Raw genomic sequence first — 26,215 nt, forward strand, 5'->3', positions numbered from 1 at the left:
TTTTTCCACAACTCCACTATTTTCTTAATTTCATTTGATCTGTACTGTCGCATATCTCCTATTTTTATTTTCGCAGATTCAATACTGTTATTATTTAAATTTACTTCATTTCTGCGATATCTCTCAGGATAATTGAATAAATTCTCAATTAAACTCTGTCTTTGCGAGACATGTGGCTCAAAATACTTCGACATTATACCATTAGAAATTTTGTTTACTGTTATGTTATCTTCGTAGCCTATGTTACGATTTCTTAAGTTAGAAATTTTTTCCCCCACCTTAGCTGGGTATACAAGCTTCTCATTGGCTACGTCTAATAGTATTCTATTAGACATTGGAAAATTTGCCCCTATAATGGCTTCATATGGGAGATTATCGCATATAATAAAATTTGTCATGAAGGTTCTGTTGTCTCTTTTTACGTTTAGGCAAATTGACCCTTTTACATTTAATTTATGGCCTGTAACACTTGATACATTGGAATTATTAGGGTTCTTTTGTCGCCTAGTGTGCAGAGGCAACGTATTAAATACGCAAGAGGTTATGATATTTACAGTAGCACCACTGTCAACTAAGGCCGTAAAGTAAACGTTTTCTACAAAAAAATCATTAAATATAGGTAACTTGTTAATAATATCACTAAAAGAAGGCACTAGTATTGTTTTGGACCTATTAAATATTCCTGGCACCCTCGGGGTCCAACTTATGTTTCTGAGGGGCCTGAAGCGTTTCCCTTAGGATTTATTTCATTTCTTGGTGCCTGTAACAGATATCCAGACGTATTAGGTTCCGTAAGCATATTGAAATGATTTACTTCTGCCTGTCTTTGCCCTGTATTATTATGGTAACGTGGATGTCTCGTGTCAGTGCCATTTGCTGGCGCTGTTTGCCAGCGCTGTTGGCTTGTAAAATTTTAATTTATCATCGGCAAATTTTCATGATTTTTATATTTCATTATCGCATTATATTTGCCTTTGTGAGTATTTGGGTTTTAAAACCGGTAATTAATTTGCCTGTTGGGGAAAGGGCTATACAAATTTGGTTGGTACGCATTATAAGGTACTGATTGGCGCACTCCCCCTTGGCTATAGCCTATTGCACGACCGGTGCTAAAATTTGTTCTTTTGAACAAATGGTTACCGTAATTTTGCGTATTACCGACAGCATTTCTTGGTATGGGATTGGTGACGTAGTGGCACTCTCTTGCTATGTGTCCGACACGATTGCAGTTATATCACCTTATTATTGTAGGGTTACTGGTCTGAAATCGGATTGTTGTTTGCCTTGTATTTTCTTGCGGTTTTGGCTTGTTTGCCAATGGGGAGTTATCTCCTTGAAAGAAATTTTGTTATGCCTGTTAGTCCGTGACAAGTATGCCTGTTGGGGGGTCGCCGCTGTGGCTTAATTTTTCATTACTATGATTATCAAACATTTTATCAACTTCGATTAGTCACTCTATCTCTTGGACTGCAAGATCCAACGTCTGAATATTCTTGGATATTACTACTCTATATGGTTTTGGGGGTAGCACTTGAAAAAAGGTATTTAGTATGATTTTTTCATACAGTTGCCCCGAACCACTTCCGTATTTTGCTTCTACAGAAATATGTATCTGATCCAGGTTGTCCCTTATAGTCTGTGAAAGATCAAAGCTTACTACTCCGTGTTTTAGTTTATTTATTGAAATGGTTTCTATAAATCTCCCTTTTAATGCTTTTAACAATTCATCAACCGGAGTTATTGGCAAGTTGTCGTTATTTCCTATGGTATGTTCCACCTGTCTTAGAAAGGTTAAGGCCTGGCCTCTTAATCGTAGTAGGAGCATGTCTTTTAACGCTCCAACGTCTGTTTTTGTTAATTGTACAAACTGGGTCAATTGGATATTAAATTCGTCAATATCTGATTGACCATTGTATTCTGGGGTGGATTTTGCAATCTCTATATTTTTTGCGACTAACATTTGCACTATTAGTAATTCATTTAGATCTTCCATGTTTTTTTTGTTTTTTTTGCGTTTATATACACTTAAAATTTTACTTAAACTATTTTGGGGTAGGCTATTATATACTATTAGATATAATGGGTTTACTATCATATCCTAGTGGTTATATGCCTAAAAAATTTTCTTATATGTCTGTATCTCTCCAACAATTTAATTTTAATTACAAAGTTTAAATAGCCTAACTAGTTCGCAGTTTTCCTCCAATTTCCGACACGTGCCATTTGTAGCGATAGAAGTTTTGTAGCGAGAGATACAGACATATAAAATGAAATAAACACAGATAAGAAAGACAATAGATTTATTTAACTTACATGCTTAGTTGTACAGCAACGGGTCACTTCAATGACAACAACAATGGTGACCGAAATTATTTGCGGTACGAATCGTTTTAAGTCTGACTTCATATTAAAATTAAAAAACATATTTATCCCACTCCCAAACGCAGTTCTTTCGTCCTGCGCTCTAGGGACTGCCTGCCATTGGCTCACGTGCCCCCAGGACGCGAATCCTCGTCCAATAATCTCTTAAAGATTTTTCAGATGATTCAGGAGTTCACACAGTTTTTTGCCTTTTAAACTTCCTTGGAAATTTTATGCATTGAATTTTTTTGGCTACAATTATCTTAGCGAAATTTGAACGACTAGCGCCGTTGTCTGACTGAAGCTAGAAATGCAATTTCTCTTTTTGCTGATTAAGGGCTTTTCATTTTTGCGACTAGATTTAGCTTAATTATAAGGAATCGGAATTATCTTTAGAAAGGAACTTTATTTTGGTATTTCAAATACATCACATCTTACTCATGGTACACTATGTCTTGAATTAAGGAAACACTGGCTTGGATTGCACATACTGCATTTTTTGAAATAAGAACAAAGATTGGGTTCTGTTGTATTTTGGATTGAAGTAATTTAGCATTAGCTTATGTATCTGGCTGAACTCAAAAGTAGCAGCACTGATATATTATCAGGAAATAGAGAATAAAGATTTATGGAAGAAGCAGCGTATGTTGCGATTATATTTGGGTGCTACTATTTTCTAAGAAAAAAATCTTCTAAGAACTCATTACTTTAAAAGCGTTGAGGGTGCCAATAACTACTTTGTTTAATTAATGAGGAAGAAACAAAATCAGGACGATGCTCCTGGAATATTTTTATCAGCAAACCAAAGGTTTCCGTAGCACTTTACATTTCCCAAGCACCATGAATCTAGTTGTAACCCGTTTTCAAACAATACGTGGTAACGAGCTGTAAGTAAGGAGTGACGTGGCTCAATGGTAACTAAAACTCTAAAAGACAGCATTTTGATATAAATGATGTACTAATAGAACCGGTCTATTATGCTGATTAAAAACATTCATAAAAGAAACACAAATTTTCTAGTGCCCCTTTTAAGTGAACAAAAAGATTGGAAGGCAGCTAAGCTACCCACGCTTCTTTTTTTCGTCAAAGTATTTGGATCAGCATTTTCAAGTAGCCATTTTGTTCAGCATAGCTGAAAGGTTTAATAACTATGCCTTTAGAGATAACATGACCCATCCACCCCCTCCTCCCCCCGAAGCCCAGCTCTATGAATCTGCTAGTGTACCCTAGAAATAATGGAAATATAACCAAGTAATAGATAACATATTTTTAATAAAATAATGACATGCATGATATTAATATAAATATATGGTAGATACACTATTATACATTATTAATATCAATTAACAACTTTGGACATTTTGAATCTGTCCCATAAAATTGTTCACCATGTTCTCTCTTGATACTGTACCTATTGTCTTCTCTTAGTTCGTAATCAGTAGAATAATCATTATTCCATTTTGAGTCATACTCAATTTTTACTGGTATGTCACCGACAGGTTCAATATACGTTTCGTCTTTTGTATTATTTGGTTCATTGACTGTTTGATCAATGATGGTAGTAACGTTTGCTGGCATTTTGTTTTCATTCATTCATCTTTATATTTCTTAGTGATATTTTCTAGCAATTCCCTTTTAATTTTTCCTGTAATTTCGCTGTCTATTATAACATTATTTTTACACATCTAACAGTTCCGACACGCAGTCAAGATATGGTTGATGATATTAGTAGAACAGTAGGCCTTTCTTCTTTTGACCTTCTGTCGAATGCTAATACCCGAAAGCTGACGAAAAGATGTATCCGTAGGTAATGTGTTACCAGCAACACTAGCAAGGAGTTTTCCTCTATCATCGACGATTCTTTTTATGTTGGCATTTTCTTTGAGTGCAATCATCTCTGGAAATGATACTTTCGCATGTGCAGAATGTGAATAATTGAAATGCTTGGGTACTTCAAAGAAATCTAAACTCTCACTGTCATGACAACGCATGCATATGTTTCCGATAGTGCTACCACTTGTACTTGTTTCATAGTTCAAATACTTCTCCTTTTGAGCATTCAATGCCACAATAACACTATCATGTGAACACATTTCTGTTGGGGGGTCATCCAAATGTTCAATATGCATTTCATCTTTGTTATTATTATTTGGTTCATTGATTGTTTGATCAATGGTAGTAACGTTTGCTGGCACTTTGTTTTTCATCGATTCATCTTTATATTCCTTAGTGATATTTTCTAGCAATATCCTTTTTATTTTTCCCGCAATTTTGCTGTCTATTATCACATTATTTTTACACAGGTGACAGTTCCGCCCCGTTGACAAGATATGGTTTATGATATTAGTAGAAGAGTAGGCTTTTCTTGTTTTGATCTTCCGTTGAATGTTAATACCCGAAAACTGACGATATGGTTTAATATTGGGTAACATGTTACCACAAGCACTAACAAGAAGATGCCCTTCTTCGTCAACTAATATTTTTATGTTGGTATTCTCTTTTAGTGCAATCATCTCCGGAGATCTCAATCTCATATATCCACCATCATAAGAGTTGAATTTTTTTGGTACTCCAAAGAAATTTAATTCCCTTTTGTCATGACAATGCACGCATACGTTTCCGATAGTGTTGCCACTTGTACTTATTTCATAGTTTAAATACTTCTCCTTGTCAGCATTCAATGCTACAATAACACTATCATGTGAACACACTTTCTTAAAATGCTTTATCCTCACTTTTTTATAGATAATAGTTATGTGTTTATCGTTCCACTGCGTAAAAATACTGATTTAATACATGCAATAAACTAGGTAGTGTCGATAACCGGCCATAGAGTACCAGTGGGAAAGCCGCATCGTGTCTCTGAGCAAGCATAGAGTGCAATTGTTAGAGCCGTAAGCATATTTTATGTCATTTTAAGATACGTAAAAAAAACAAAAAAAAAATAAATAAAAAATAAAAAATTAAGTTGAATAATTTCGAAGACAAAAAAAAATTCGTTTAAAAAAAAAGTGCTACTGCAAACAATATTTTTCTAATAGTAATAGTCACGACTAACATTTTTATATCATTCTCATTTTGAATTTGGAAAATATTAAATGTTATTTTTTATGTTGTAAGTATGTTACATTTCATTCTGAGAGATGTAAAAAAAGTTTAAAAATATATCATGTTCAAAAAAAAGGGGGAGCGGGGTTTGGAGGGGGCGGAGGGAGGGGGTGATTGGGGGGGCAAAAAGTTGGGTGGAGGGGGTCCTTGGGGTTGGGGTAGGGGACCTTACAACACTATTCAAATTGTACGTGTGTATTATACTGAACACAGTTGAGAACCACCAAAATAAAAATATTACATAACATAACATCAAAATAACCATGAAACAACATCAACATAACATAACAACAATAGCCATCAAACAACATTAACATAACATAACCACCATAACATAACATAACCATGAAACAATATCAACATAACATAATAACAATAACCATCAAATAACATTAATATAACATAACCAACATAACATAACCATGAAACAACATAACTTAACATCAAAATAACCATGAAACAATATCATCATAACATAACCATCAAACAACATAACATAACAAACATAAAATAACATCAACAGGCTACCTGTCTGCTCGGAACTGTTATAGATACATTGGCTACCTGTCTGCTCTCTTCGATTGACACAGTAAGGGAACACTGACCGCTTCTTCTAATTAACACTGTAAAGGAGTACTGTCAGCTCTCTTTCCTTGACACTGTAAGGGATTACTGACCGCTTCATCTAAATGACACTATAAAGTAGTACTGTCCGCTCTCTGTCCTTGACACTGTACGGTTGTACTGACCACTTCCTCAAATTGACACTATAAAGGAGTACTGTCCGCTTGTATAGCGGGAGGACTGTCTTGTTGTATACATTATAGCTACCTTGGCTACCTGTCTGATTGACACTGTTATAGCTACATTGGCTACCTGTCTGCTATCTCTCATTGACACAGTAAAGGAGTACTGACCAGTTCCTCTAATTAACACTATAAAGGAGTACTGTCCACTCTCTTTCATTGACACAGCAAGGGAGTACTGACCGCTTCCTCTAATTAACACTATAAAGGAGTACTGTCCGCTCTCTTTCATTGACAATGTAAGGGAGTACTGACCGCTTCCTCTAATTAACACTATAAAGGAGTACTGTCTGCTTGTATGGCGGGAGGACGGTCCCCTACTTATCGTTATAGCTACACTACTAACATCCCTATCAGTACCCCTTGAAAGTTTGAATGTTTGAATTTAACACCTTTTACCGTACCTAAGATTATGCACAAATTCCCCTTTTCCATTAAAAAAAAAAACATTGGTACTGGTGCATTATGAGGGCACCGCTATATACTGTATGTGGAATGTCAAACGGAAAATGATACAGTCAAACGGTAGAGACAAATACCCGGTTATAACGGTTTATGAACAAAATAATGAGAATTACAAGTTACAATTATGCGCCCAGAACGCTAATGACCATTCTTTGGTCCAGAAATAAATGAAACGAACTGCAGTAAGAAATGGTATTTTACTATTAGCAAACCACGTTATGATACGCAAACCGATTTTTTTTCTTCCGTTGCCGTACACAACACCTCCAATATTGTCCAATCAGCTTCCCATACAAGTATAAAGTCATGGTGTGTCCATTTTCGGACTCTTTTGTCTTGGGCAATAACCCTTTATCCTGTAAAAATTCAACTGCCTCTTTTTCTGTCCTTCGCAAATCCCAAATTGCAATTTTAACATTCATACTAGATCAATTCCACTCTAACAACTGTTTTAGTACCGGGTATCTGTCTCTCCCATTTGGCTGTGGCATTTCCCGTTTGACATTCCACGTACAATATATAGCGGTGCCCGCATAATGCACCAGTACCAAAACATTTGTGTAAAAAATTGCCCATTTAATTGCTTCTGGCTTTTGCCCCAGGGCTGTGGGGGTAATTCCATCCCCGGAGGCTTTTTTTTAAAAACTGTTTTGAATAAAATGGCTATCTCAAAATTTTAACGGAATATGTGTGGAGGATACGAGGGACAGGTTACAAAAGAAGGGAAATAGAAGGGGGCTAGATACCCTCACATAAAGTTTCGAATCTAAAAACCGGTCATAGAATTTTCAATTTCCAACCGAATAAGTCCCCTCCGAAGTCCTTACGACCACCGATTTCATATTGAGTTGTTCTGAGAAAGAAATATTTCATTAGTGGCTTAGGTCTGTTTACCATATACAGAGATAGAGCGTTGCCACTAATAAAACCTACACGTAAGCAAAGGGTAACTCTTGGAAGTAGAAAGGCCTCAGGAGGTCCCACGCCCACCACGTGGTTTATGGTTTTCTCAGTGAGAATGAAAAAACAGGAATTTTCTCACTTAAAAAAACATGAATTTTCTCACTTTGATGGATGTTTTCTTGGACGATTATGGGTGTTGGTCAATTTATTTGATGTTTTTCATGGATGTCAACAGTAATTCATGTCTGTTTTATGGTTTTTGGCAGTGAGAATGAAAAAACAGGAACTTTCTCACATTTATGGATGTCAACAGCAATTTATGTCTGTTTTATGGTTCTTTGTCAGTGAGAATGAAAAAACAGTAAATTTATCAAATTTATGGATGTCAACAGCAATTCATGTCTGTTTTATGGTTTTTGTCAGTGAGAATGAAAAAACAGGAACTTTCTCACATTTATGGATGTCAACAGCAATTTATGTCTGTTTTATAGTTTTTGTCAGTGAGAATGAAAAAACAGGAACTTTCTCACATTTATGGATGTCAACAGCAATTTATGTCTGTTTTATGGTTTTTGTCAGTGAGAATGAAAAAACAGGAACTTTCTCACATTTATGGATGTCAACAGCAATTTATGTCTGTTTTATGGATTTTGTCAGTGAGAATGAAAAAACAGGAATTTTCTCACATTTATGGATGTCAACAGCAATTCATGTCTGTTTTATGGTTTTTGTCAGTGAGAATGAAAAAACAGGAACTTTCTCACATTTATGGATGTCAACAGCAATTTATGTCTGTTTTATGTCTTTAGGCGAACCTAACCTGAGAAATTGATTTACATAATTGGCGGGGGAATTATTGATTCACGAAGGGGAATTAAGAAACAAACATGGCTTCTTTGATCTTTAGGCTAACCTAACCTGAGAAATTGATTTACATAATCGCTAGGGGACTGTATTGATTCACGAAGGGGGAATTAAGAAACATTATGGCTTTCTTTAATCTTAGGTCTGAGGGATAAACGTTCTTTAGGTCAGAGAGAAAAATTAATATTCTATTTTTAAATAGGGCTTCATTGATCTTTACTGTCAGGAATTAGAAATGACATCACTTGTTATCTTGGAATTATGCGGGAGTCTAAAGAGATATAAATTCTATTTTTAAATACGGCTTCACTGAGCTTTAAGTCGGAGAGATAAATTGATATTCTAACGAAACCTTAATAGTGTAGCTAGGAACATTTATGAGATGAAGAGATTAACGTAGGAAATGGTCTCCTAGAAATTTGAAATATGACAGCACAGAGATGCCAAAAACAAAAGGAATACGCTGAAGTTACGATTAGGGATTATTTGGGCGAAACCGTTTTAGGGAATTATTTCGGCGAAACAGTTAGAGACATTTTAAAAGATGATTTAAAAGATGATTTTAGAAGAGGATTTGAGGGTGAAACTCTGTGGTCGTCATAATACACAAGTTCCATTTGCACAGTGTTGTGAGGTCCCCTACCCTAACCCCAAAGAGTCCTCATACCCCACCCCAACCCCGAAGGGTCCTCATACCCCACCCCAACCCCGAAGGAAGCCCCCGATCCTCAAAGGTCCACCGGGCTCCCAAAGGGCCACCCGGCCCTCAAGGGTCCCCCAGACCCCCAAAGGACCCCCAGGCCCCAAAGGCCCCCCTTGGCCCCCAAAGGGCCCCTTCCCTCTCCCTCCCTATCCTACCCACTCCTCACCTTCCCCTGCCCCACCCCTCCTCCTTCTCCCCCTCCTCCTCCCCTCACCTCCTCCCCTCCTCCCCCTCCCCTCCCCTTCCCTCCCCCATTTTTTAATATTTTTTTGTGCATTGAGACACAGAAGGACCCCCTCCCTCTGCCCCCCCCCTAAAGGGCCCCCGGTGCCCCAAAGGCTCCTGAGTACCATTTTAATACTTTTTTAAGGCTTTATTATATCTTTTCAGAACAAATTATTATTTTAGGGAATTATTTCGGCGAATCAGTTAGAGACATTTTAAAAGATGATTTTTGAAGAGATTTTAGAAGAGGATTTGAGGGTGAAACTCTGTGGTCGTTATAATACACAAGTTCCATTTGAACAGTGTCGTGAGGTCCTCTATCCCCAACCCCAAAGGGTTCCAATCCCCCTAACCCAACCCCCAATGAAGCCCCGGGTCCTCAAAGATCCCCCCAAGCTCCCAAAGGACCACCCGGCCCTCAAGGTCCCCCCCCCCCGACCCTCAAAGGTCCGCCCTGGGCCCTGTCTTTCGTTGATGTATGTTGTCTGAAACCTATGATTTGGGGTGTATGGGTTTCTATTTTTGACTTTTCTGAGTTGGATTTCTTAGTCTTTCATAGGTATGTGTTGTCTGAAACCTATGATTTCGGATGGGTGGTTTGCTATTTTTGACTTTTCTGAGCTGGATTTCTTAGCCTTTCATAGGTGTTTGTTGTCAGAAAATTATGATTTGGGATGTGTAGTTTGCTATTTGGACTTTTCAGAGCTAGGATTCTTAGTCTCTCATAGATGTTTGTTGTCTGAAACTTCTGGTGTAAGTTTTTGTGTGTGTGTGTGTAAGTTTTTGTGTGTGTGTGAGTTTTTTTGTGTGTGCCCATATCAATTCTATTTTCCTAAAATAATATAAAATTTTCGTGTGTGTGTGTGTGTGTAATAAGTTTTTTTTTTCTGTTTAATTTTTTTTTTTTTTTTATGTTTTTGTGTGTGTAATTTTTTGTTTTTTTGTAAGTTTTTTTTTTGCGTGTGTAAGTTTTTGTGTGTGTGTATGTTTTTTGTTTTTATGTTAATTTTTTGTGTGTGTCATTTTTTTTTGTTTGTTTATTTTTTTATTTTTATTTATTTTTTTTTTTTATTGTTATTTTTTGTTTGTGTGTTTAATTTTTTGTTTTTTTTTAAGTTTTTTTTTGTGTGTGTGTAAGTTTTTGTGTGTGTGTAAGTTTTTGTGTGTGTGTTAGTTTTTGTGTGTGTGTTTTTTTTTGTGTGTGTGTTTAAGTTTTTGTGTGTGTTTAAGTTTTTTTTTGTGTGTAAGTTTTCGTGTGTGTGTAAGTTTTTATGTGTGTGTAAGTTTTTGTGTGTGTGTAAGTGTGTGTGTAATAAGTTTTTGCGTTTGTGTAAGTTTTTGTGTGTGTTTAAGTTTTTGTGTGTGTAAGTTTTTGTGTGTATGTAAGTTTTTTTGTGAGTGTGTAAGTTTTTGTGTGTGTGTAAGTTTTTTTTGTGTATGTAAGTTTTTTGTGTGTGTAAGGTTTTTGTGTGTATGTAAGTTTTTGTGTGTATGTAAGTTTTTGTGTGTGTGTAAGTTTTTGTGTGTGTGTGTAAGTTTTTGTATGGGTGATAGTTTTTTGTGTGTGTGTGTTAGTTTGTGTGTGTTTGTATTTGTCTTTTTGTGTGTGTGTATGTTTGTGTGTGTGTGTGTAAGTTTTTGTCTGCGTGTAAGTTTGTATGTGTGTGTAAATTTTCGTGAGTGTGTTTAATTTTTTTTGTGTGTGTAATTTTTTGTGTGTAAGATTGTTTGTTTGTATGTAAGTTTTTGTGTGTGTGTGTGTATTTGTTTGTGTGTGTGTAATTTTGTGTGTCTTTGTCAGTTTTTGTGTGTGTGTGTAAGTTTATGTGTGTGTGTGTGTGTAAGTAATTGTGTTTGTGTTATTTTTTGTGTACTTATTCGATTGTGTGTGTGTATTGTTTTGTGTGTGTGTATGTTTTTTTGTGTGTGTGTAAGTTTTTGTGTGTGTATGTTTTGTGTGTGTGTGTATGTTATTGTGTGTGTGTATTTTATTGTGTGTGTGTATGTGTTTGTGTGTGTGTAAGTTAGTTTGTGTGTGTGTATTAGTGTTTGTGGTGTTATTCTTTTGTTTGTTTGTAATTTGTTTTGTGTGTGTAAGTTTTTATGTGTGTGTGTAAGTTTTTGTGTGTGTTTAATTTTTTCTTTGTAAGTTTTTGTGTGTGTGTGTAAATTTTTGTGTGTGTGTAAGTTTTTTTGTGTGTGTAAGTTTTTGTGTTTTTGTAATTTTTTTTGTGTTTGTGTGTCTAAGTTTTTATGTGTGTGTTATTTTGTGTTTGTGTGTGTTTGTTAGATTTTTTGTGTGTGTGTTATTTTTTGCGTGTGTGTTAGTTTTTGTGTGTGTGTAAGTTTTTGTGTGTGTTTAAGTTTTTTTTTTGTGTGTGTAAGTTTTTGTGTGTGTGTAAGTTTTTTTGTGTGTGTGTAAGTTTTTGTGTTTGTGTAAGTTTGTGTTTGTGTTTTATTTTGTTTGTGTGTGTAAGTTTTTGTGTGTGTGTAAGTTTTTGTGTTTGTTTTTTTTTTTTTGTGTGTGATATTTTTTTTGTGTTTTTAATTTTTTTTGTGTGTGTTTAAGTTTTTTTGTGTGTTTAATTTTTTGTGTGTGTTTAAGTTTGTTTTTGAGTGTAAGTTTTTGTTTGTTTGTGATTTTTTGTTTGTTTTTAATTTTTTTTGTGTGTTTAAGTTTTTTTGTGTGTGTGTAAGCTTTTGTGTGTGTGTGAGTTTTTGTGTGTGTACCCATATCAATTCTATTTTCCTAAAATAATATAAAAATTTCCACTTCAATTCAGATTTTTCTCAAAGAGATGAAAAAATTTAAAATACTGTTCTAAATTTTTCATATAAGATAGAAAAGTTCAAGTTCTCTTCTGAATTTTACCAAAGAACATAATTCAATTCTAATTTCTCCAGAGAAAATAAAAAGCTTCCACTTCAGTTTTAAGTTCACCAAGACAGGAAAAATTTAAAGTTCACTTCTAAATTTTTCCGTAGAAGATAAGAAAAGTTATACTATGATTGTGATTATTTTCCATGAAGATGAAAAGTTTCACTTTAATTCTAAATTTTCTTAAATTCAATTCCGACCTTTCTCAAAGAGATGAACAAATTTAAAGTTCTGTTCCAAATATTTTCCCGGAAGAAGAAAAGTTCAACTTCGATTCTGAATTTTCTCAATGAAAATGAAATAAGTTATTGATCAATTCTATTTTCCCAAAATAATATAAAAAGTTTCCACTTCAGTTCAGATTTTTCTCAAAGAGATGAAAAAATTTAAAATACTGTTCCAAATTTGTCATAGAAGATAGAAAAGTTCAAGTTCTCTTCTGAATGTTACCAAAGAACACAATTCAATTCTAATTTCTCCAGAGAAAATAAAAAGCTTCCACAGATTATTTCCATGAAGATAAAAAGTTTCACTTTAATTCTAAATTTTCTTAAATTCAATTCCGACCTTTCTCAAGGAGATGAAAAAATTTAAAGTTCTGTTCCAAATATCTTCTCGGAAGAAGAAAAGTTAAACTTAGATTCTGAATTTTCTCAATGAAAAAGAAATAATTTGTTGATCAATTCTATTTTCCTAAAATAATATAAAATTTTACACTTCAATACAGATTTTTCTCAAAGAGATTATAAAATTTAAAATACTGTTCCAAATTTTTCTTACAAGATAGAAAAGTTCAAGTTCTCTTCTGAATTTTAACAAAGAACATAATTCAATTCTAATTTCTCCAGAGAAAATAAAAAGCTTCCACTTCAGTTTTAAGTTGACCAAGACATAAAAAATTTAAAGTTCAGTTCTAAATTTTTCCGTAGAAGATAGGAAAATTTATACTTTGATTGTGATTATTTTCCGTGAAGATGAAAAGTTTCACTTTAATTCTAAATTTTCTTAAATTCAGTTCCGACTTTTCACATAGAGATGAAAAAATTTAAAGTTTTGTTCCAAATTTTTCATTGAAGAGAGGAAAAGTTATACTTTGATCGTGAATATTAAAGTTCTCTTTTGAATTTTACCAAAGAACATAATTCAATTCTAATTTCTCAAGAGAAAATAAAAAGCTTCCACTTCAGTTTTAAGTTCACCAAGACATAAAAAATTTAAAGTTCAGTTCTAATTTTTTCCTTAGAAGATATGAAAAGTTATACTATGATTGTGATTATTTTCTATGAAGATAAAAAGTTTCACTTTAATTCTAAATTTTCTTAAATTCAATTCCGACTTTTCTCAATGAGATGAAAAAAATTTAAAGTTCTATTCCAAATATTTTCCCGGAAGAAGAAAAGTTCAACTTCGATTCTGAATTTTCTCAATGAAAATGAAATAAGTTATTGATCAATTCTATTTTCCCAAAATAATATAAAAAGTTTCCACTTCAGTTCAGATTTTTTTCAAAGAGATGAACAAATTTTAAATACTGTTCCAAATTTTTCATAGAAGATAGAAAAGTTCAAGTTCTCTTCTGAATTTTTCCAAAGAACACAATTCAATTCTAATTTCTCCAGAGAAAATAAAAAGCTTCCACAGATTATTTTCCATGAAGATAAAAAAAATTTCCATAGAAGATAGAAAAAGTTATACTATGACTGTGATTATTTTCTATGAAGATAAAAAGTTTCACTTCAATTTTAAATTTTCTCAAAGAAGTGAAAAAAAGTTCAACTTCGATTCTGAATTTTCGCAATGAAAATGAAATAAGTTATTGATCAATTCTATTTCCCCAAAATAATATAAAAATTTTCCACTACAGTTCAGATTTTTCTCAAACAGATGAAAAAAATTTAAATTTCCAAAACTGTTCCAAATTTTTTCATAGAAGAAAGAAAATTTCAAGTTCTCTTCTGAATTTTACCAAAGAACCTAATTCAATTCTAATTTCTCCAGAGAAAATAAAAAGCTTCCACGTCAGTTTTAAGTTCACCAAGACATAAAAAATTTAAAGTTCAGTTCTAAATTTTCCATAGAAGATAAGAAAAGTTATACTATGATTTTGATTATTTTCATAAAGATAAAAAGTTTCACTTTAATTCTAAATTTTCTTAAATTCAATTCCGACCTTTCTCAAAGAGATGAAAAAATTTAAAGTTCTGTTCCAAATATTTTTCCGGAAGAAGAAAAGTTCAATTTCGATTCTGAATTTTCTCAATGAAAATGAAATAAGTTATTGATCAATTCTATTTTCCTAAAATAATATAAAATTTTCCACTTCAATTCAGATTTTTCTCAAAGAGATGAAAAAATTTAAAATATTGTTCCAAATTTTTCATAGAAGATAGGAAAAGTTATACTTTGATTGTGAATATTCTTCATGAAGATATGGAGCTCCCCTTTAATTCTGAGTTTTCTCGAAGAAGCGCAAAATGTACAAGTTCTCTTCTGAATTTTCTTAGAGAAGAGAAAAAAAATTTAGCTCAATTCTGAAATTTACCATTGAAAATGAAAAAGCTTCCATTTCAGTTCCTAATTTCTCAAAGACATAAAAAATGTAAAGTTCAATTTTAAATTTTTCCATAGAAGATAGGAATGGCTATACTATGATTGTGATTATTTACCATGAAGATAAAAAGTTTCACTTTATTTCTAATTTTTCTTAAATTCAGTTCATTCATCTAACCACCAAAAACAATAGGTTAGGTTAGGGTAGGTATAAATAAATATTAAAAAATAATTAGAAACATTTCTCCATGTTTAAGTTAGGTTAGGTTAGGTAAACTTATCACGAGCGCTCATGATAAGCTAACCTAACCTAACTTAAACATGGTAAAAAGATTAAATTAGGTTAGGTTAGGCTAGATTAAGTTAGGTTAGGTTAAGTTAGGTTAGGTTAGCTTACGTACGCGCACGTACGTAGGCTAACCTAACCTAACTTAACCTAACCTAACTTAATCTAGCCTAACCTAACCTAATTTAATCTTCTTACCAAGTTTCCACTGAAGTGGAAACTTTTTATATTATTTTGGGAAAATAGAATTGATCAATAACTTATATCATTTTCATTGAGAAAATTCGGAATCGTAAATGAAATTTTATTCTTTCGGGGAAAATATCTGGAACCGAACTCAAAATTTTTTCATCGCGTAGAGAAAAGGCAGAATGGAAATTGAGAAAATGTTGAATTAAATTGAAACCTTTTATCTTCATAGAAAATAATCACAATCATAATATAACTTTTCTTATCTTCTAAGGAAAAATTTAGAACTGAACTTTAAATTTTTTATGTCTTGGTGAACTTAAAACTGAAGAGGAAGCTTTTTATTTTCTCTGGAGAAATTAGAATTGAATTATGTTCTTTGGTAAAATTCAGAAGAGAACTTGAATATTTACGATCAAAGTATAACTTTTCCTATCTTCAATGAAAAATTTGGAACAGAACTTTAAATTTTTTCATTTCTATGTGAAAAGTCGGAACTGAATTTAAGAAAATTTAGAATTAAAGTGAAACTTTTCATCTTCACGGAAAATAATCACAATCATGGTATAACTTTTCCTATCTTCTACGGGAAAATTTAGAACTGAACTTTAAATTTTTTATGTCTTGGTCAACTTAAAACTGAAGTGGAAGCTTTTTATTTTCTCTGGAGAAATTAGAATTGAATTATGTTCTTTGGTAAAATTTAGATGAGAACTTGAACTTTTCTATCTTGTAAGAAAAATTTGGAACAATATTTTAAATTTTTTCATCTCTTTGAGAAAAATCTGAATTGAAGTGTAAAATTTTATATTATTTTAGGAAAATAGAATTGATAAATAACTTATTTCATTTTCATTGAGAAAATTCAGAATCGAAGTTGAACTTTTCTTCTTCCGGGAAAATATTTGGGACAGAACTTTAAATTTTTTCATCTTTTTGAGAAAGGTCGGAATTGAATTTAAGAAAATTTAGAATTAAATTGAAACCTTTTATCTTCATGGAAAATAATCACAATCATAGTATAAATTTTCCTATCTTCTATAGAAAAAATTTAGAAGTGAACTTTAAATTTTTCAAGTCTTGGGGAACTTAAAAATGAAGTGGAAGCTTTTTATTTTCTCTGGAGGAATTAGAATTGAATTATGTTCTTTGGTAAAATTCAGAAGAGAATTTGAACTTTTCTATCTTCTATGAAAAATTTAGAACAGTATTTTAAATTCTTTCATCTGTTTGAGAAAAATCTGAATTAAAGTGGAAATTTTTATATTATTTTAGGAAAATAGAAATGATATGGGTACACACACAAAAACTCACACACACACAAAAGCTTACACACAAACACAAAAACTTACACACACAAAAAAACTTACACACACACAAAAAATTACACACACACAAAAACTTACACGCACAGACAAACTTACACACACACAAAAACTTACACATACACATAAACTAACAAATAAACACACAAAATAAAACACCAACACCAACTTACACGCAAACACAATCAGAAAAAATCACACAAAATAAAAAAAACAAAAAAAAATTACACCAAACCACAAAAAATAAAAAAAAAAAAACCATACAAACCCAAAAAAAATTACACAAAAACAAAAAAAACTTACACACACACACAAAAACTTACACACACAAAAAAAAACTTACACACACACAAAGGCTCACACACACACAAAAACTAACACACACACATAAACTAACACATACACACAAAATCTTATACACACACACACACAAAAACTTACACACACACAAAAACTAACACACACACAAAAAAATAAACACACACACAAAAACTTACACACACACAAAAACTTAAACAAACAAACAAAATAACACAAACACAAAAACTTAAACACACAAAAACATACAAAAAAACAAAAAATAAAAAACACAAAAAAACTTAAACACAAACAAAAAAATTACAAACGAACAAAACTTACACACACACAAAAACTTACACACAAAAAAGAACATATACGCACACAAAAACTAAAAAACACAAATAAACTTAACCACATAAAAAAATTTAAACACACAAAAAAACTTACACACAAAAAAAAACTTACACACACACAAAAACTTACACACACACAAAAACTTACACACAAAAAAACATAAAAAAACACAAAAAAACTTACACACACACAAAAACTTACACACACCCAAAAACTTACACAAACATAAACTTACACACACACAAAGACTTACACACACACACAAAAAATTACACACACACACACACAAACTTACACACACACAAAAACTTACACACACACACAAAAACTTACACACACACACAAAAATTTACACACACACACAAAAACTTACGCACACACAAAAACTTAAACACAAATAAAAAATTACACACACACGAGAACTTACACATACACAAAAACTAAAACGCACATAAAAACAAAAACACACACAAAAAAAATAACACACACACAAAAAAAATTAAACAAAAAAAAAAAAAATTACAAACACACAAAAAAAAACTTAAACACAAAAAAAAACTTAGACACACACAAAAAAAATTACACATACACAAAAACTTACATAAACAAAAATAATTACACACACAAAAAAAACTTACACACACAAAAAAATTACAAACACAAAAAAAACTTACACACACACAAAAACTTACAAAAGCACAAAAAAACTTACACATACACACAAACTAAAACACAAAAAACTTAAACACACACAAAACTTAAACACACGCAAAAACTTATTACACACACACTTACACACACACAAAAACTTACACACACATAAAAACTTACACACACACGAAAACTTACACACACATAAAAACTTACACACACAATTTCTTACACACACACAAAAAATTACACACACAAAAAAAAACTTACACACACACACAAAAACTTACACACACACAAAAACTTACACACACACAAAAAAAAACTTACAAACACACAAAAAATAACACACAAACACAAAAAATTACACACACACAAAAACTTACACACAAACAAAATCTTACAGACACAAAAAAAACTTACACACACAAAAAACTTAAATACACACAAAAAACTTACACACACACAAAAACTTACACAATCATAAAAAAAACTTACACACACACAAAAACTTACACACACAAAAACTTAAACACACACAAAAACTTACACAGACAAAAGATTATTACCCACACACACACACACGAAAATTTTATATTATCTTAGGAAAATAGAATTGATATCGGCACACACAAAAAAACTCATACACACACAAAAACTTACACACACACACAAAAACTTACACCAGAAGTTTCAGACAACAAACACCTATGAGAGACTAAGAATCCTAGCTCTGAAAAGTCCAAATAGCAAACTACACATCCCAAATCATAATTTTCTGACAACACACCCCTATGAAAGGCTAAGAAATCCAGCTCAGTAAAGTCAAAAATAGCAAACCACCCATCCCAAATCATAGGTTTCAGACAACACATACCTATGAAAGACTAAGAAATCCAACTCAGAAAAGTCAAAAATAGCAAGCCATACACCCCAAATCATCGGTTTCAGACAACACACATCACCGACAGACGGGGCCCGGGGCGGGCCTTTGCGGGTCTGGGGGGGGCCTTGCGGGCCGGGTGGTCCTTTGGGAGGTTGGGGGGATCTTTGAGGTCCAGGGGCTTCCTGCGGGTTGGGGGTAGGGGGATTGTAACCCTTTAGGGTTGGGGATAGAGGACCTCACGACACTGTTCAAATGGAACTTGTGTATTATAACGACCACAGAGTTTCACCCTCAAATCCTCTTCTAAAATCTCTTCAAAAATCATCTTTTAAAATTTCTCTAGCTGTTTCACCGAAATAATTCCCTAAAATAATAATTTGTTCTGAAAAGATATAATAAAACCTTAAAAAAGTATTAAAATGGTGGCTCAGGAGCCTTTGGGGCACCGGGGGCGCTTTAGGGGGGGGGGGCGGGGGAGGGGGTCCTTCTGTGTCTCAATGCACAAAAAAATATTAAAAAATGTAGGAGGGAAGGGGGAGGGGAGGGGGAGGAGGGGAGGGGAGGAGGAGAGGGGGAGGAGGAGAGAAGGAGGAGGGGTGGGGGAGGGGAAAGTGAGGAGGGGGAGGAGAGGGAGGGGAGCATTTGGGGGCCAAGGGGGAGGGGGCCTTTGGGGCCTGGGGGCTCCTTTGGGGGTCTGGGGGACCCTTGAGGGCCGGGTGGCCCTTTGGGAGCCCGGTGGACCTTTGAGGACCGGGGGCTTCCTTCGGGGTTGGGGTGGGGTATGAGGACCCTTCGGGGTTGGGGTGGGGTATGAGGACTCTTTGGGGTTGTGGTAGGGGACCTCACAACACTGTGCAAATGGAACTTGTGTATTATGACGACCACAGAGTTTCACCCTCAAATCCTGTTCTAAAATCATCTTTTAAATCATCTTTTAAAATGTCTCTAACTGTTTCGCCGAAATAATTCCCTAAAACGGTTTCGCCCAAATAATACCTAATCGTAACTTCAGCGTGTTCCTTTTGTTTTTGGCATCTCTGAGCTTTCACATTTCAAATTTCTAGGAAACGCTTTCCTACGTTAATCTCTTCATCTCATAAATGTTCCTAGCTACACTAATAAGGTTTCGTTAGAATATCAATTTATCTCTCCGACTTAAAGCTGAGTGAAGCCGTATTTAAAAATAGAATTTCTATCTCTTTAGACTCCCGGATAATTCCAAGATAACAAGTGATGTCATTTCTAATTCCTGACACTAAAGATCAATGAAGCCCTATTTAAAAATAGAATATTAATTTTTCTCTCTGACCTAAAGAACGTTTATCCCTCAGACCTAAGATTAAAGAAAGCCATAATGTTTCTTAATTCCCCCTTCGTGAATCAATACATTCCCCTAGCGATTATGTAAATCAATTTCTTAGGTTAGGTTAGCCTAAAGATCAAAGAAGCCATGTTTGTTTCTTAATTCCCCTTCGTGAATCAATAATTCCCCCGCCGATTATGTAAATCAATTTCTCAGGTTAGGTTTGCCTAAAGACATAAAACAGACATAAATTGCTGTTGACATCCATAAATGTGAGAAAGTTCCTGTTTTTTCATTCTCACTGACAAAAACCATAAAACAGACATAAATTGCTAATGACATCCATAAATGTGAGAAAGTTCCTGTTTTTTCATTCTCACTGACAAAAACCTTAAAACAGACATAAATTGCTGTTGACATCCATAAATGTGAGAAAGTTCCTGTTTTTTCATTCTCACTGACAAAAACCATAAAACAGACATAAATTGCTGTTGACATCAATAAATGTGAGAAATTTCCTGTTTTTCCATTCTCACTGACAAAAACCATAAAAAATACATGAAGTGCTGTTAACATCCATAAATGTGAGAAAGTTTCTGTTTTTTCATTATCACTGACAAAAACCATAAAACAGACATGAATTGCTGTTGACATCCATAAATTTGAGTAAGTTCATGTTTTTTCATTCTCACTGACAACGAACCAGAAAACAGACATAAATTGCTGTTGACATCCATAAATGTGAGAAAGTTCCTGTTTTTTCATTCTCACTGCCAAAAACCATAAAACAGACATGAATTACTGTTGACATCCATGAAAAACATCAAATAAATTGACCAACACCCATAACCATCCAAGAAAACATCCATCAAAGTGAGAAAATTCATGTTTTTTAAGTGAGAAAATTCCTGTTTTTTCATTCTCACTGAGAAAACCATAAACCACGTGGTGGGCGTGGGACCTCCTGAGGCCTTTCTACTCTTGGAGTTTTCACACCTTAATCCAGGGTCAGCAGGGGTGGGGTTGTATGTTATCACCGGAGGTATTTTTGCTGGGTCTTTCAGCTGTTGTAAACAAATTTGGAATCTCAAAATTGTGATAGCATTTCTCTGGGGGTAGAGGGGGATAAAATGGAAGTAGAAGATGGGCTGGTTACTCTTCAATCACTTTTCACATTATAAAAAGGTATTAGATCTTCCGACTAATCATTGAGTGAGTCCCATCTGGAAACACAGCCTGAACATTGGTCTCTGAGTTTTGCTTTAATCTCTATTGTATCTGATTGTGGCTTATTTTTCTGATTGACCTTTGCCCCGATAAATGCGGCAAAATATAAATTCTACTAACATCTACTAATTTCTCTGCAACCCGATTCAAAGATCCTCTTAGTCTTAAAAAAGAGAAACAGAGAGCTGCCCCCTGATTTTGAAAAATATCTTTTTTGGGGGGAGGGGAGTATTTTCATTGAAAATGTTATTTTTTTCTTTGAAAAGGATGAAAATCGACAAACTTGTCCCTCCAGATATTGAAAATACATTTTGCCCTCCCCCCTGAAGTTTCGTAAAGTGGCATCATTGCTCGATGCTTCTTTGAGTTGAGCCATTATTTGAGTTGAGCCATTATTTGAGTTGAGCCATTAAACATGTCTCTAGGATCTTAAAGTAGCCTATTGTTCTGATAGCAAGCAGACGATCTATGAAACTTATTATGGGCGTTGAGAGGGGGCATATAGGAGGGGATTGTAAATCTCTGGTTTGGTTTTCGCCCCTGGAGATTATCATGGTACCCATTTCTACTTCCAATCCTTTCCAGTCTAGAAATGGCATTCAAAGTGTCACTTTCGGTGTCATGTGGTCCTTTATGATGGCCTTGCCAACACTGATATAAATTTTTTTTTTTCAAATTAGTTCTGAAACAGCTCTATAGGATGTTCCACTGTGCCATTAGTGGCAAAAAAAAAACAAAAAAACAAAAAAAAAAAATAAGAACGGTTATTCACTGCTTCCCGTGTAAAAGAGTGATTTTCCTTGTTTTTCAGGGTAAAGACCTGTTAATCTGTACGGGGTTTTCGAGAATGGTAATTTCAAAGGTTTAATTTTCATTTCGACCCAATGCCATTTTTGAGGGTTTTCAGTCTCTTTTCTTTAAATTACTATAAATTTGTTTTCGTAATAAGATTCGACTATTGCGATTAATCCTCTAGTGTTTTTAAACCTCTGCTTACCTAGGGACTAGGCTTTAGCTATCGCTGCAACCATGAAATCAATAGATTTAGTAGAAGCACTAAAACTAGTTAGAAGACGCAAGGGGTGGTTACCCGGAAACAATCTTTTTTTTCTTCATTTTTTATTTTGTTCATTGGTTGATAATGAGTGTTAGTATCAGGGGTTTTGTTTGAAGGTGTCTGTAGTCTTAGCAAGTTCAACAAGCTTAACAAGGTTAACGTACCTATTTGATCAACGTTAATCAGACCCTTATTATTGATAGTACTATTCTAACCTTTTCTAAACTATCCCTTTTCTAAGAAGGGTATTGTAGCTCCTTAATTTTACAAACTTAATCAATGTCTTTCCCCTCGAAATACTACTTTTTATTTCATTGTCTGCTAAAATTCAGAGACTTTTTCTGTTTTGAAGAGGTTGGTGAAATGGCTGTGAAGTAGTTCTTGAGCACTTGAGTGAAGCCATTTGCTATTTAACGGGGTTTTACATAAGATTATTTTCAGAGTTTTGCATTATTCCTAAGCGAATTAGGGTATAAGTGAATTTTCGATGAATAATTGGATGGTTCAGTTTCCATATTTCCAAGCTCACCTAGGTAAGAGAATCTAGTAACTTTATCCTCAATTTCCTGTTGGTGACGTGAGAGATTCATTGACCCCTTCTTCCTCCCATACAACTCTAATGAAACTAGATTTCTAAAACATAGTTTTATACCTTTTTAGATATTATTTCAGCGAATGACATGCAGCAGACACAGGAAGTAATTTGGAAAGAAACGGTAGAGAAAAAAACTGTCCTTATACAGCACTTGAAGTCCTATAAGCTTTTGGTCCAGTATTTAGAGCTCGGGAAAGCTCGTTTGACAAGTAAGATCTTTTTTTTCCTATTTTTGTTAGGTAAAACCTATGGTTTTCTACATGTACTTGATACTGCTGGCATTTCCTAAGTTATCTTACACTACTGTTTTTCAGCCATTTTAGCGTTGTTACCTCCAATTTTGGTCAGAAATAAAGTCAATGATAGTGAAAAAATAACTTTATTCTATTTTTTTTTCACTTCTATTATGATGCCAGGCTGCTAACAAATGTAGTCGCCCTCAGAGCCAGAAAGAGGTTCTTAGGAGCCACGGAAAGTGACTTTGACTTGCTTGACTCAGTGCTCTTATTCAGCATGGTCACCAGCGTAAAGGGAACTAGTTGGCAGTGCTATCAGTCTTCTCTGGGTAGTCTATCCAGGGCTAGGGATGAGGCCCCATTGAGGTTGATATTGCCACTGAGAAGGCGTTGGTTACTAAATCAGCCCACCTAATGCCGAGCCTCCTTTGAGGATGTCTCCAGACATTTTCCGTGGTATTGAAATCCGTGATGATCCTTGTAGGGGTGCTTGGTGAGAGGCAGAGTAGATGGTTGTTCCACCTCAAGGAACGGGCTTCTGCTTGAGCCTAGTTTGAACGGATGTTCAAACTCAGATATAAGCTGCATCTGACTTATTGGCAACGCCTGAAAAAGGAATAGCATGATGCTTGAGACAGTGGCGTTTTGAAGTCCGGCTTTGGTTTGGCGGCTAATTTAGTGGTTTGAGAAATACTGCTCTAAGGAGTCGTCCAAATACAGAGTTTGTCTTGGTTAGTTGCTGCAGTTGCTGTTGCTGCAGGGCTTCCTTGCCACACTCTTGCCCCACCCCTTGATGGGTAAAGAAGAAGAAAACTTACCATTAACTAGGCAGGCGTTTTCTATATCGCTTTAAAGTCTTTGTAGAAGCTGACTGTCTCTGTTGGTAGACGTGAAGCATTCAAGAATAGCCACAGGGATTTTGTGTCCACGGTAACAAAGGCAGAACGGAAGTTGATGAAAGAAGTTGATTGAAGGCTGAAGGAAGTTGATTCGATTTTTTGATGGATTCCAGTTTTTTTCACTGATCTTTTTGACCGTGTGATCTTCCTGGCATAAATCTGGCTTGTTTTGGGTGGCCCAAAGCATGCAGTTTACTTGTTGCATGTTTCAGCAACAGCATCGCAAACAGTTTTCCAGTAACAGACAGTAGGGTGACATTGCGGTAATTACCGCAGTTTATCTTACTGCCCTTGCGCTTGAACACTGGTGCAAGAATTCCTTTCTTCCAACCTGACGGTATAACTTTAGTACACCAGATGATATTGAATACCACTGTAGCCAAAGTACCATAGCAGACCCCCCATTTTAAATAGCTCTGAATTGATTCCACAGATGCCATCAGCTTTGTTGTTTTTGAGTTTATTTAGGGTGTATTTGATCTCTTTTGGCGAAAAATTTGTGCTGTTGAGGGGCAGAAGTAGCTTCTGCAGCAATAGTGACGAGCCCTGGGTCAATGCCGTCCGACCAATCTGAATTAAGCAGCTTATCGAAGTGTTTCTCCCATAGACCAAGGCATTGTGACTGATCGTGTATGGTTTCTCTATTTGCTGCTTTTAGACTTGCAGACGCTAGGGTCTGTTGGCAAGTCAGCTCACGCAGAACCTTGGATGTTACGCCAATGTCTTTCTATTGAGCCGCTTTCTCAAGCTCAGTGGCCTTGCTCGCAATGAAGTCTGTCTTATGCTTGTGGAGCATATAGTTACGTTGTTTTTTGAACTGTCTGTAGACCGTCACATCTCCTTGTGGTCTCGCTCACTGCCTTTGCTCCATTAATTCTAACGTCTTGCTGCTTATCGACTCTTCCATTTTATGCTGCTTCGAGCCTCCAACTTCTCGGGCTGCTTTGAGAACATTTTTGTTAAAGTGGTCTACGATGACCTGTTTTATGAAAACTTTAGTAGATCCTTGAAACGACTGGAGACTTCAACTGTATACTGCTGACGAACCGAAGGATCTTTTTGTAATTTAAAGGTGTCTATATTCTTGGAAGAAGAGGAGTTACTCTTGATGGCTCTCAGTCAATATTTTAATTTTGCAGAAAAGAGACGATAGGTCTGAAATCAGGGCCATGCGAAAAGAGTGTCAATTCCAGAACGCCAGTATTGTCGATTTCGGCACCTCTGTATGAGCCGCAGTTCTAGACAGACGAAAGCCAGCGTCGTCGAACATTGATGAAGTCTAGCATCTTCTTTATCTTGTCATAATTCCTGTACCCAAGGCCATACCCAGAGGGGGGGCTAGGGGGTTTTGAACCCCCACAAAATGTTTGTCTGACTCGTAAGAACATAACAAAAATGGATATAAACAAATTTTGTATGTGTTTTTTGAGGTTTTGTGTGTAACCCCCCCCCCCAGAAAATATTTTTTGGAGTAAAACTTCCTCCGAAACAAATCCTGGGTACAGCCTTGCCTGTTTGCAATGTCTTTTCTCGCGAACCATGTATTTGTGACTGATAGAGCGTGGGTGGCACATCAATTTCACAGACTTTTCCCATTATCATTCAGAATATCCACTACCACAGGTCCAACAGCTGTATCGTACAGACCCGAACTGTTAGTGATACTGGCGTTAAGATCTCCTATGACTAAAGATATGATAGTCATGCAGGCGGTACGTTGGAGAGCTCGGAGGATAGTAGCTTGTAGAATTCGTCCTTTTTATTCATCATCGGTATCGTTTGTCAGTTCATAGCAAGTAAGAACAGTTGTCTTCCCGTGTTTGCCGTCGATTCTCGCTCTCAGTATCCGTGATTAGATAGGTTTGAATGACAGTAGAGCTTTCCAAGCGAAGCTATTAAGAACAATTCCAGATTTCTCTCTTCTTTGGATCTCGCTAGACCAAAGCAGTGTCTGTCCTTCTCCAATTTTGAGAGCAGACTTCGGATGAGCAACTATTGCCTCCATAAGAATGTAGGCATCTATATTTGACATTATGTGTAATGC

At 34.8% G+C, this 26,215-nt stretch overlaps 1 protein-coding gene across 3 annotated transcripts in view; it reads left to right on the forward strand.

Moving 5' to 3' along the window:
* LOC148951506 (protoheme IX farnesyltransferase, mitochondrial-like) overlaps window positions 1–26,215 on the forward strand; it is a 164,249-nt gene that overhangs the window by 18,968 nt on the left and 119,066 nt on the right. For all 3 annotated transcript variants that reach the window (XM_089090302.1, XM_089090301.1, XM_089090303.1), the window contains exon 2: window positions 23,102–23,245. In XM_089090302.1, coding sequence (XP_088946428.1) covers window positions 23,122–23,245 — 124 coding nt within the window. In that variant the 5' untranslated portion in view covers window positions 23,102–23,121. The remainder of the gene's footprint in view (window positions 1–23,101; window positions 23,246–26,215) is intronic.

The sequence above is a fragment of the Artemia sp. Qi Xiang Cuo genome, chromosome 6 (assembly GCF_049724085.1).
Source record: "Artemia sp. Qi Xiang Cuo chromosome 6, ASM4972408v1, whole genome shotgun sequence".
In the NCBI taxonomy this organism is placed as follows: domain Eukaryota; kingdom Metazoa; phylum Arthropoda; class Branchiopoda; order Anostraca; family Artemiidae; genus Artemia; species Artemia sp. Qi Xiang Cuo.